Here is a 13,958-nt window from a genome sequence, read left to right on the forward strand (position 1 = left end):
AAAATGAGCCATGGCGAAGGCTCTGCCGAACCCCTGAGACCGACTCACCGAACCCCTAGGGTTCGATCGAACCCAGGTTAAGAACCACTGGTCTAAGGTTTATGTTGAGCACCTGACGGCTCTTCGTTGCTTCTCATCTGTAAACTCTCTCCACACTGTTTCACGTGATCCTTGCGTGGGTGGTAGAGGTTTGTCGTGTTTGAGTCTGAGGTGGGGACCTCAGTACGCTTTTCTGGTCCGTGTCAGACTTTTCATAACCAAACCATGTCCATGCTACAGAGGTAGCCCCTCGTTTTCACTGGTCCTTCTGTTTGTCATCACTTCAGTTTATTTTGAAAAATCTCAACAGGATCTTCAGCTTTATTGTGAAAGGTTTATGTGGAAAATAAACAAGCGGAGCCAAATGCAGGGTTTACCATTGCTGTGGCTAACGACAACGCGTAAAAACAGTCGCTTATCTGTCCGTAGTGTGGTTATTTTAAATATAAGCGAAAGAGAGAACCTTAAGAAATTAATACAGTCACTATAGCGACCATCAAAACCATGAGAAAATAAACCATAAACAGTTTATTTTGTGACACCACAAAACAAACGATAGTAATATTAAACGATAGACGTTTTCAAATCGTCATCAGATATACACCGTTATATCGAACAGCCCTAATGTGCATCATCACCAGTCATTTTTAAGTCTGTTAAAAGGATGACAGACATATGAAGCCTCAGAGGCAGCGAGGAGCACACACAAAAGAGTTGTTAGGCATAAACATCTCCGTCTTCATCTCTCTGTAGCTCCTCCTCGTCGTCTGAGCTGAATACATAATACAGTCTCTCTCTCTCAGTATCCTGATGCTGTGTAGCAGCCTTTCTCCCTTACATCCACCCATCCGTCTCTACATCTCCATTCATCTTTGTCCTCGCCTCCTTCATCTCACCCCCCGTTCTGTCTCTTTCCACACCTCACCTACTTGCTGTGTGTGTGTGTGTGTGTGTGTGTGTGTGTGTGTGTGTGTGTGAGTGAGAGAGAGAGCGCGAGCAGGAGAGTGTGTTTGACATTCCACTGGCATCCCACACAGCCTTATCTCATCCCCTGTGTCTGCTGGGAAGTCATCTCACACTCCAACCAGCCTGCAGTTGTCATCACGCTGAGGACAAACACACACAGAGAAGTGCAAAGGTAACAATGTAGCTGTCTAACAAAGTCCTGCTCATGTGTGCCTTATTGTTCTCTTCTGACCATCATCATCATCATTATTTATGATGGTTGTCATTATTCTTAATTATTATTAGTCAACATTGTAATAAAATAATGTTCTCTCATTCATCACCAGCGTCAGTCTTCATGGATTACTGCTTTGGCGTTTTTTGCCAAACTCATAATAAAATAAAACGTAATATCACTGGAAAGAGTTTCACTGATATCTTTCCAGGAGTCATGTTTGGGATTCATCCCTTCATGGCATGTGTGAGGTTTGCATGTGCTTACATGACTGAGTGTTGAGCACATGTGCTCACTGCGCACATCGTTGCTCACACAACAGTCTAAACGCTGAGCTCAGGCTCTTCAGGGTCCTGGTTGGTTTTGAACTGTGCACAGCAGGGAGACACTTTTCAGGGGGAACATAAAGGTCCAGTCACCGGCTCACTGCAAAGCTCCAAACCCCAGCAGGCTTCCTCAGATACGAGACGTTTTGTAGTTGTCATGGAGACTGTGGCGAGAACCAGTGACAGACAGAACGACGCCACCTTCATCCACCACGAAGGACTGACCTTTGGCTGGAAATCTCATCTTAGCATTGTTTAGAAAAAGCTACCATATCAAACATGTTATCAATCAGCTGTCAGGGTTCTAGTCAAACCTCTAATCACAGATTTTATTCTTTTAGGTTTCTGTTTACGAACTGTTTTCTCTTTCTGTTTCCATCCATCCATCTTCATCCGCTTTGTCCGAGGCCGGGTCGCGGGGGCAGCAGCCTAAGCAGAGAGGCCCAGACCTCCCTCTCCCCAGCCACCTCCTCCAGCTTATCCGGGGGAACACCAAGGTGTTCCCAGGCCAGCCGAGAGATATAATCTCTCCAGCGTGTCCTGGGTCTGCCCCGGGGCCTCCTCCCGGTGGGACACGCCTGGAACACCTCACCCAGGAGGCGCCCAGGGGGCATTCTTGTCAGATGCCCGAACCACCTCAGCTGGCTCCTTTCGATGTGGAGCAGCAGCTGCTCTACTCTTTCTGTTTCCTTTACCATGAATTGTTGTGATTGAGAAGTTGTGTTACGTTTATGAGAGAAGCGCACGAGTGTGTGTGAGTGTGTGTGTACCATCTCCATCCGGAGCGTCACTGCTGCGAGACCTCCTGACAGCAGGGTTGGAAGAATGGGAGCTGTACTGGTACAGCTGGTTTCCTCTGTCGTCCTGCTGGTCTATCTGTGTGAGGTCATGCATACTCAGGCTGCGCAGCTTCTCAGTAATGGCCCCCTGACCCTGCAGCACACACAACACTCAGCATTACACCACAAAAACATCTCAGAGATCAGCAGTGCTGATGTGTTACAATCACAGAAAGAGCCTGTAGTTTATCAATAATCTGAATCATGTTTCCAGGTGTGGCAGTCATCTTTCACGTGAATGGCTACAGTCATACAGGTTCCTGATCCCATCAGTTGTTATAACAGACACTGTAGACTTTAATTTGTCTAAATTAAAAGCAGACGTATTTGTGTGCTTGCAACTAGTGTCAGATATCTAGAGTTCATTACTCACCAATCAAAATCCTCATAATAACTATTTTGTATAATTGGAAATATTTCTTTGCTTATCTGTACCTTAGACACACGTCACATCTAAACAGCTACAATTCAAATTTGATGCATTATAATTCCACATATTTATGCATCATTGTATCCAGAATGTCATCGTGTAGCTGTGACTGATTAATATCAACACTGAGCTGTTCAGATTTTACTAGTTCACTGGGAACACTATGATATATTAATACAGGACAGATATTATTGGAACGGCAGAAATCTGACAGTAAAAACAGACACTGCAAACTACAGCACTGTGAGCTGCTGTTGAGCAAGCCTTCACTTCTGGAAATAGATCCAAGTTTACTGAAGTATGGAGGTGGAGGAGATCGTTCATATGTTGGACTATCAGTATCTTACATGAAGAAGAGAATATTTACATTAGAGAAAACTAAACTTCAGTCCGCACTGCTGCGCTGTTACTGTACAGGGCTTCATGCAGCTTTAAAGACCTGTGAGACAAACCGACGGTGGAGCACAGAAATGCAAACATGTCGTTTAAATGACTTTGCTGTGACAACATTCTTACATTAAAAAGTTTAAGAAGCATTACATGTTTTTCCACAACACTCGTTTCTTGTTGTGCTGCCGATCTGTGTTTGTCCTTCATCATTGCTGTATTTTTAGAAACATGAAATACTGGGAGACATCATGAAAGGAACCTTCTGCATTAAAGGATTAGTTCACTTGTTTTTCAAGCCTCAGGAACAAATAAAGCCTGAAACAGGCTTCGTTTGCCTTCGTGATGCCTCTCATCCACACTGGACTCTCAGAGAGGGTGCAGAGTCATTAACAAGGCCCAAAGCCACAGTCACAGCACCACAGCTTCAACAGCAACAGGCTTCAGCACTCTGAAGCTGCATTTCCACTGTAACTAGACCCACTAGTGTAAATGATACCTAATGGAATTGATTAAATGATACCGTCTGCTTCAGATCTGGGAATTAAAGCTTAAATCAATTAAACATATAACGAATAATTGATGATGACAAGAATACGCTAACTGTGAATAACGAGGTACAGAATACATTCAGATCAGGGATGCTACTGAATGATGATGAAGATGTTACCACGGAAACACTTCACAAAGAACATGAACAGCAGGGGGGGGGTATTGTTGTAATGTACAGCAGTATATTTGGGCTATTACAGGTAAACGCTAATACGAACAAAATGATGAAGTCAGACATTCACAGGGACATTTTCACCCTGTAGCACCAATGTAAGCTCATTTATTATTATTCTTAGAGCTTTGTGATTTAGAAGGTTTTGATACATAATTCTTAATTTCTTTTTGTTTGTTGTTTGTAAACATAAAGCCCCGGCATGCTGCTGTAACAATGAAATTAATGTCAAACACATTAAGGGACATACAATGAAAAACAAACGTGTCGTAAATAATGAGTGACATGTATCTGCAACACCACCAAGTCCATGTCAAAACCAAAACCAAAAAGAAGAATCAAATTAAAACTGATGTTCTCAAGCAGCGGGTCTGGACACAGACGATAATCAAAGGGTGGATGCTGAGCTGTACGAAACAGAACATTCTGTCCATGCTGCTTACACTGACTGGTTTTTACCTCCCAGAGCAGCCTGCTGAACCACCGAAACCCTGAAGACACAAGGATGTTAGTGCAGACAGAAAAGAAACAAACGTCAGAGGGAAGACAGGAGGCAAGTTGGTGCAGATGCAGAAAACATCATCTCAAAAGCAAACGTCCAGCTGAGATCTGCAGTGTTCCCCCAGGATCCAAAACATTCACAACCCTGCATGCTGATGACCAACAAACACACAATATCAACTCATATTTAGTCGAGTTTGTTACACTTGCAATCAGCAAATTCTTAAAAACACAACCACAGAGGAGGACAGTGGTTGGGTTTCTCTGGGGCACTCCGAGTTAACAATAATACAGTGAAGCAATTATTCTGCTTACATTTCGGGTCAATGATGCTACATTTTCATACTACAGTGTTTTCAACTTAAATGCATGTTTACTGCGTGTCTGCACCATCCGGATAGCAGTGACAGGAACATCAAAATAGTCCCTGTTTATATTGTTTGCATCTGCTTAAAACTAGCAAATTGTTAACCAAGAGTTGCCTAGATGATGGTTAGAAAGTACTCGGATCTAATCTGCTGTGATGTGACCTTCATTACCTGTTCAAAGCTAAACTATGTTTATGTGATCTTATTAGCAATAAGTTCTTCAGTCCCGTAGTTACCAAGAGCAATGCAAATGTTTTATCAATTATCAGTGTGGATACAGACACATCTCACAAAAGGAGCACTGCGAGCTGTAATACTCATTTGGTAAACTGGTTGGTTACCAAACCAGCCAGGACTGCAAGCTTCCACATTACAACACATTTTAGATTTTACTTTGTTTGCTATGACTTCATTTATTGAATCTTGGTCCCATGCTGTGAGATGGACAAAGAAGCAGCTTTGAACTGTAAACTGGACGGAGGAAAAGCTCTGAAATGTCTTTTCTTCTCAGTCTGTGACAGCAGGTACATGTGGTGTAGGTGCCAGGTTTGCATGTCTAACCACAGCTCTAGGCTCAGCTAAAACATTTCAGACAGATTGATTTTATGTGCATTTCAGATGGTTTTACTGTAAAAGCCAAGGTCAATCAAATTCCTAGTAAGATGCAAGCCTATTTTAAAGAAATGAAAAACTGCTACTAACCCTGTGATGACAAAACATGCATGCGGAGAAAAGAAGAGAGACTGTAAAGACAAACGGGGAACACAAAGATGAAATATGTAAGAAGATCTTCATGTCAAGGAGGAACCATAGGAGACTCAAAGTGAGGCAGCGAGAGAGAAGTGAGATGCAGGGCAGTGACAGAGGCATCGCTTTGATTAACAGGGTGTTTCAGGTAAGTGGAGACAGGAGGCTGCACTGACACAGCAAGGACACAAAAACAACCAGACCTGTCGTTGATCCTGCTGAGTGCTGCCTCTTTGTGTTAGAATATGCACACCTGACCTCGTTCATTATGTGAAAAAGCAGGTGCTCTTTCTCTAAAACAGAACATAACACTGTTACTCAGCTGAAGTCAGCCACAAACTAATCCCACTGAAGAACTTCAGTTACGCTTAAATGAAGTATGGCCTGTTAAAAACTCCATTCAGAGTCGATGGGTAGCACGGTCAGCAGAACCTAGTTCAATGCAGTCGTGGAAATACCACTCAAGAACTCAACTTCCTTCAGTTTGAACTCATTAACAACATTCAAGTTGTTTAGTTTGACACGGCCGACACCGCTCCACAGGCTAAAGTGTTAGCAAGCACTGGATAAATGCTTAGGCTAAGGTAACATAGCTAATGTCATCTTATAGTAACACTAACAGAGACCATCCTAACATAATGTTAACATTTTCTGATACTTGAACTTTGCACCTGCTAAATCCTGGCTGAGCGGTCCAATCAATTCAGATTAATTCTGCGTCTTTATTTATTTACACACACAAACACACAATAGAATTGTATTATAGTTCGATATTATAATAACTACATACTATTAATCATTAATAATGTACTAGTTAGTCATTATTCCTCCATTTCTGAACATGGGCTTCAATTGTTCAGTCTTGCTTAATAAAGCTGCTTTCAGCTGCTCCCATAAACAAATAAAATTACTTAATACCAGACTAATCCTTGATCATCATCAGCATCATAATAATAATAATGTGAGCAGTTATTAATTTGTTACAGGGGTTCACTGTTTTGTAGTGTCTCACAGTTAAATACTGCTGTACTACTGTGGATCTAACCTGACACCATTCGCTTTTTCTTTGTAGTGCATCCCCACTGCTCAGGTGCTGTGAAGCGTGAGATCAACTGGGCGTATCTGAATCACTCAGGTATTCAAGAAATGCTGAAGAAACCAGTTCAAATGTCATTTATTTATACTGGCTCTGCAGGAAGACCATCTGAGGCACAGACATGCACAGAGGATGTGTGAGCATGTGCAAAGGCTATCAGACACATCGTCAAGTGAAGATCTCGTACAGGCTATCGATTCATCTCCTATGCACTCAGTCATGCACCAATGCCACAGTGACTGTCTATATCGGGGTCAGCAACCTCAACACCCAAAGAGCCATTTGGAGCCGGTTTCCACGCAAAAGAAAATACTTGTTGACATCTAAAATGAAGATAACACTGTGTATATTGTTTTTTACCTTTATGCTTTGTGTGAACAACTAAGGCGTGTTGCTTATGAACTCCATGAAGTGCTACAGAGAAAACTACATTTTATTCATGTAATGAACACATTTTGAACTCTTAAAGAAATACAACAAAAGCTGAACTAAAATAATCCAGCAAACAAAATCTGCTGTGAGCCGCCCCCCTCATATCGCCTTTGTGCTTTTGGAGCCTTGACCTGACTTTTAATAAATAACTGGGGAAATAAGCACTATGCTGCTAAAAAATGAAAAATATATATTTGCAAAATTCTGCCTAAATATGTATTTTACCTGGTTAATGTGTGTGGCGGGGCGTGGTCTGCAGCGCCGCTGCAGGGGAGGCGGACGCACCTGAGCTGCACCCGCAATCAGGCCTCGCCGCCTTAACGTCTGGTGGTATGTGTGGGGCTGTGAGCTGCAAAGCTACAGCCGGCTGTGTGCGTCAGCAACTGTGTGTAAGGTGGTCAATAAAGAGATGCTGAAAAGCGCGTTCATGCAAACATCGTCGGGTCTGCCGTGATATGTTTACAACGGGACTTCTGCTCCTGAACCTCTGCGCACAGCGTCTGCAGGTCGGGGCTGTACGAAGTCACTTTATCTTTACAGGACTGTAAGCTGTCGTCTGTGGGGCGTGAGCGTGTTTGTTTTAACATAGTTCACGGTGGAGCTGCTGACATAATGTGGATCCGAAGGTCCATAACTGGCCTACGTGGGGCTGAAAGTCTCGATAAATGCACGCCGTTTCAGCTTCCACGAGTGTGACGCTTATTTTGAGCGATGAAAAAAATAATAGAATTTTATTTTTATATTTCAATATCACAATAATCTTCCAATTTAGAACTACAAGTTAAAAAAGAACTAATATAAATAACATAAACTTCATCTAAACACTTCTAATTTATTTTCCCAAACCACGCGGAGCCGCACTGTAAGGACTAAAGAGCCGCAGGTTGCCGACCCCTGGTCTGTATGCTCTTACGTCTGATTTAGCACGCTAAATAAGGACATTCAGTGCCCACAGGCGCTACTGTAGAACACAGACAAAGGAAGCTGTTGCAAGCAAAGAGAGCTGAAGCCGCAGACTGGTATTTTATTCCTCTGTAGTAGGGCTGTTCGATATAACGATATGTATCGGATGACGATATAAAAACGTCTATCGTTTCATTTTACGCTATTGTTTGTTTCGTAGTGTCGCAAAATAAACTGTTTACAGCCATATTTGTTCATGGTTCTGATGTCACTGTAGAGGCTATGTTCATTTCTTAAAGTTCTCTCTCTAATATTTAATATAACCACACTACAGACGGACAAGCGCCTGTTTTTATGCGTTGTCATTAGCAACAACGACGGTAACACCATCGTGTGTCCGTTTGTTTATGTTCCACTTAAACCTTTCACAATAAAGCTCAAGATCCTGTTGAGACCTTTCAAAATAAACTGAATCACGTGAAAGAGCAGATTATTTACGGATGAGAAGTAAAAAAGACGCCAGGTGCTAAAAAATAAAGCTTAGACTCAAACGTTAGAACAGGCTTTTCCTCGCAGCACGCCGTGTAATAAATACTCAAAGAAAACGGCGCCGTTACAACTTATGTCTAAAAATGTATCGTTTCATGCATCGTTAAAACACTCGACTCCAGCTACACGACGCCCAGCAGGAAACACTTCACACAAGTCGAGCTGCCCGAGATTCACAGACTTTACAGAAAATGTTACATTTTTGTGATTTATATCGTTATCGGACGATAGATGTCTGATATCGGGATATGAGGTTTTGGTCATATCGCACAGCCCTACTCTGTAGCAACGTAGTGAGAAAGAAGATGAAAACTGACTTAGCCATGCTATCTAACATAAAACTGTAGTGCACTCACGTGAAAAATTAAAAAAAGAATAACTTGCCTTGACGGCTGCAGTGACCGCAGCGGTGGCTGCAATGCTCAGGCCCTGCTTGCCAAAGTTCACCATGGTCTCATAGCTTCTCTCTTTGGCCTGCACAATGTACTCATCTATTTCCTAAAGGAAGACAACAATTACATTTTAGAACACAGTTGAACTGGGCACAAAGCAGTGTGACCTGCATTACACGTGGATGTACGGATGAATGTACCCTTTCTCTGGAGGACAGCAAAGGATGCAGACACTTCCTGTAAATAAGACTTGCTCCTCTGGTGTAAGGGGACAGCAGCCAGACCACAAAAGCTATCTTTAGCTCGTAGTAGAGAGGAAACCTGGATATGGAGACACACACGGTAAGTTTAACCCATGGTACATAATGATGCTTTCCACTGCAGAAAAACAGGTTAAGAGATATGCACCCACTCCCACTCCTGTTGTCAAGTTTTTGTTGCACACAGCTCTGAAGGTTTATTATGGTTTTTTGGACTGCACCGACATGTTCCAGCACTTTCTGTGACTGTCTGATAAAACATCAGCTGTAGGGCTGCAGGTATCGATTATTTTATTAATGGACTAATCTATCGAATATTCTATCGATTAATCGAGTAACCGGGTAAGAAATTATTTTCTCTTATTAATGAGTAATAATAAATATTCAAAAACTTCTCATTGGTTTTAGAAATGTCAGCGTTTTAAAGTTTAACTGCATATAACATCTGTAAAAAAAAAAAAACATCGTTCTCCATCAATTCCTCAAAATCGTTACATTGTTCCTTCGAGCTAAATGTTGCCACATGAGAGATTCATAAAATCACTGAAACTCGACCTGAAGTTCCTGCAAATGTGACTCTGTTCCTACACAGTGCACATCCACATTACCACAAGTTTATTCTAGTTACACTAGGAAAGAGTACATTTCTATCATTATTATTCAGGGTAGCGAGGAAAACAACTTCTTCCACTCACACAGTCAGTGTAGATGTATCTGTACGACATGTGAGTTCACGAGGTTTACATAATGTTTGATTCACTGCGTTTGTGTTTAACATTCATGGCAAACTCACCATGCCAGTGTTAGGTCAGTGATCGTCTCCACGACAGTGTAGAGGGCAAATACAATCCAGTACATCATCCATCGCACCTACAGGCAGAGAGACATGAATCATCGTTTAAAAGGCTGGCTGAGCATTAAACCATGCATCACCTCTTAACATTACTAATATTAACACTAACATTAAAAATCTTTGTTATACGAGGAGGACAGAGAGGGAGCATGTCCACCGAGAGCAGCAGCGTCTGAACCAGCATGCTGATCATGAAGAAATGATGACATCATCCGTTTGTTTTAATTCAACTGTAATCTAAGCACCTCTGTCTGTTAGGATTCTTTAGATTTACTAAAATAAAAATAAAATCAGATTAACATCTGATTGTGTGGGGCGTGCTTTTTTATGTCACGTTACGTTTCACTGTTAGAAACTATGAAACACATCACACACTTCCAGAAGGAAACTAATACGACTGAAGGCAAGAAGGATACGAGCACCTACAGACTCATATCACAGTTTATAATACAGCCTCGCAGCAGCCCAAAGCAATGGGTGTGACTTCAGCACTAACCCCGCCCCTGACTTTGATGGGCTGAAATTCATTCATGAACAGCCACAGGGCCAGGACTGCCAAAATGAATGACATAAATACGTCATTAAAAACCGGAATAATTAAATGTGTAAATAATTAAGCAATTATATAATTAATTAAACGTGTCATTAATAAAATAGGAAATAAATAATTCAATGTTTTAAATGGAATGATCGTGCCTTTAATTAATTATTGATAGATTTATTCATTCAATCAATTCCAATTTTTAATTAATTAATGACACATTTAATTAATTACTTAATTTGTGTATTTAATTAATTCATTTTGTCACTCCTGGCCCTCCATAACCGTGAGGATTCATACTGCATCCCTCGTTTCCTGCGCACAGGAAGTTAAAACCAAAAGCAGCTCATATTTTGTATATTCTGGTCTGTCGGGATTAGGATTCCACTTTATTGTCATTGCACATGAATGAATACAGAGTAACAAAACACACTTCTGATTAGATGCAGACTGCAAGAGCAGCAAGTGCAATAAGAGCAGAGCATATCCAGATAAGTCGAGTAGAGATGAATACAGGTGATCTGTACAGCACACAGATGTTCTATCTGTGCAGACGGGCAGATATACAGGTGTACTATGAACAAATATAAAGATATGCTACATATATACAGATGTGCCGGTGTGTGGTAAACAGATGTCCTATGAATATATCTACAGTAGTGGAAGCGTAGCTCTGAACAGTTAGAGTTAGTTAGTTATAATAAGCGGCTCTGGAGTGCCACCATTTTGCATCATCGACCCAGAGTGCATCACTTTGTGTAATAAACACAGGCACACTTCCTGTATTTGTGACAGCGTCCTTCAGTAGAAGACGTTTATAGCATAGTAATGCCCACAACGTGACATACTTGGGGTTTCTTTTGACTTACATTACATGCCCTGAGGCATAATGGGTGCTTCTAAAAAGCTGCATTTTGAAAATGGGTAGAATTGATCATTTTTGATGATCAACCACCTCAGCTTTGACTGAGCAGAGCATTCAAAAGTTATTCTACTAAGAACCCTGCTCCACACTGGTGTAACAAGCGAACATGGTCACGAACCCCAGTGGACAGCTTTGAGCTAATAAACTCGTTTTTAAATGATGTTGTTCTTTCTCTAAGCCTCTGCCTCCTTCACAGGCTGGCAGCAGTGAAACAAAGGTTGAGGACATCTGTGAAGGTTCTCAGTCATCCAGGTCATCGTAGTCAAAGAAGCTTCTTCTAAGGTCTAAGTTCTAAGGTCATTTGCCCTTAGAACTGAAGAAGCTTCTCGGATGAGAGGTGAAACGTCTTCAAGCAACTTAAAGAAGTCCAGACGCTTTTCTTTCCAAGCTCCTTAGACAAAGGTCCCCCCCCCCCCCGGCGGTCTGGCTTCCTTCGTCCCTCTTTGACGGCTTTCCAGTCCCGTCTGACTGGATTTCCATGTTAAACCAAGCAGTAGGTGTGTGTGAGTAAATAAGTGATGCTTAATTGTGTCCCATTTGCCCACAGAGGGGGGTTTTCAGCTACCACTCCGTCATGCTGAACAGCTGTTCACCATGAAAAACATCCAAGATCAAAAAATGCAGATTATGGAAAGTCAGCCAAGACTTCTCATCGTTTTTAATGACATTACTTCACTCATCTCTGTGAGAGTGTGTTTGAAAGAGAAACAACAGGGAAACACATTCACCCATCTCTCACACTCACACTAAATGTAAAGAGTGAGCTGACACTGAGAGGTTTAATTTATACGTTCAGTCTCCCTCTGCTTCAGACATTTCAGCTCCCAGCTTCCTTCTGCTTTCCATTTCTGATAGAATATTTGCTCCTTTCCTCCTTCATTCATTTTATCAGTACAAAGGACATTAAGATGTAACCTATACACCAGCCTTTTAGCTTCCTGGGGCTACAGTAGACATTTACTGACCCTGTCTTTGAATAACTGCCTTCCAGGGGGGGGGAGAAGAAACATTACATTAGACTTGCACAGCCACTACTGCTAAGGTTAAACTTGGATCAAAATTCTGGTGGCCCGACACCTCAGCCTCCTAGTAGATGCTCCACACTGCCAGCCCCACTGTGTGATAACACCCACGCTTACAGCTAAGAGGTCAAATGCTAAAAGGTGGGCAACAGTTACGACCACCCGAGCTTCAGTTGTGCCTCTGAAACAAACTCAAAGAATTTTGAGCAAACTTGCATCCAAGCAGCTGATTAACCATCCATCAATTCATCCTGACTAAATGAAAGAAACACTAAAGTTTTATCGATTAGTCATCAAATTGTCATCTATCATCTGTCATCTATCATACCAAACTTCTAAGGTGCACACAGAGCATCACAACACTTTTCTCAAGCACTGACCCACATCTTATGTTCCTCAGCTGCAGAGACTAACAAGCTTTTATTTAAAGTGTGTTTGCATCGCTCATAATGTTTGGTCTTAATTTATTTAGTTCTTGGGCTTTGCAGACAAACTATGATTCCTTATACGGAGGCTTTATGGCGGTTTTGAGTTCAATCCTCCGAAAAGGCTCCAGCATGTTGGCAATGACATTCAGTCCAAAGAACGCTGACTGGTTGAAAAGCCTGTAAGTGAAGCACAGACAGCGACTGCAGCTTTTTCTTTTACATCGGTGCTAAAAAGTTCTCTCTCTCTCACGACCTGTGCTGGAGCTTCTCCCAGAGGTTTTTCTCCCCACCTCACCAAGCAGTGCTGACAGGGCACCACTCGATCAATACGCTGATATCTAGGGATTAAAAAGAATCTGATGTATGTAGTTAGTTATGAGATTTGTGGATTACTTGTTTACACTCTGCCAGACTATACTTGGATCAGCTGATTTCTTTTGGTGGTATTCCAAACACATGCTGCCAAAAGGTAAGTTGCTTAAAACCATGCAACATGATTTAAGGCCATCTGTCACATCTCTGCTTTACTATGTTCATTGATCAGCCATCAAAAGTGCAGATACGCTGAACTGGCAAATAGCTGATACTGGCCGATATACTGGCCCCACTGAAGCACCATAAAGCAACATCTCATGTGCTCAGGTCTTTAGTCATCCTTCATTTCATCCCAGACCTTCTTAAAATGATTTAAGTGGTCTTGAGCAACAGCTCTCCAAGCTTTCTGGAGGTCTTTGAAAGCTGTTATTTGGTTATTGGCTGTTTTTCATACTCATTTACAGTTCAGTCCTTGTACCGGAGGACTGTTTGGGTTTTTGTAGCCACCTAACACAAACCTTTCTGAAAGTACAGCGTCTACAGCCATCTGTAAACCACAGAGTCCAATCCACCGTGTTAGAGATTTTGTCAAAATTAATATAAATTTAAATCAGGAAACACCATCTGGAAAGCATTTGATGCACAACAGCTTAAGTTTTCCAAAACACACTGCAAAAGATATGTTGTATGTACTCACATGG

General features: G+C 41.8%; 1 protein-coding gene across 3 annotated transcripts in view; it reads right to left on the minus strand.

The window, feature by feature from the left end:
* Nucleotides 1-13,958, minus strand: part of reep3b (receptor accessory protein 3b) — a 34,940-nt gene that overhangs the window by 6,424 nt on the left and 14,558 nt on the right. For all 3 annotated transcript variants that reach the window (XM_026177546.2, XM_026177545.2, XM_026177547.2), the window contains 4 exons: nt 9,967-10,043; nt 9,114-9,234; nt 8,906-9,019; nt 2,316-2,478 (listed from right to left, as the gene is read on the minus strand). In XM_026177546.2, the coding sequence (XP_026033331.1) occupies nt 2,316-2,478; nt 8,906-9,019; nt 9,114-9,234; nt 9,967-10,043 (475 nt within the window). The remainder of the gene's footprint in view (nt 1-2,315; nt 2,479-8,905; nt 9,020-9,113; nt 9,235-9,966; nt 10,044-13,958) is intronic.

The sequence above is a fragment of the Astatotilapia calliptera genome, chromosome 8 (assembly GCF_964374335.1).
Source record: "Astatotilapia calliptera chromosome 8, fAstCal68.1, whole genome shotgun sequence".
NCBI lineage: Eukaryota > Metazoa > Chordata > Actinopteri > Cichliformes > Cichlidae > Astatotilapia > Astatotilapia calliptera.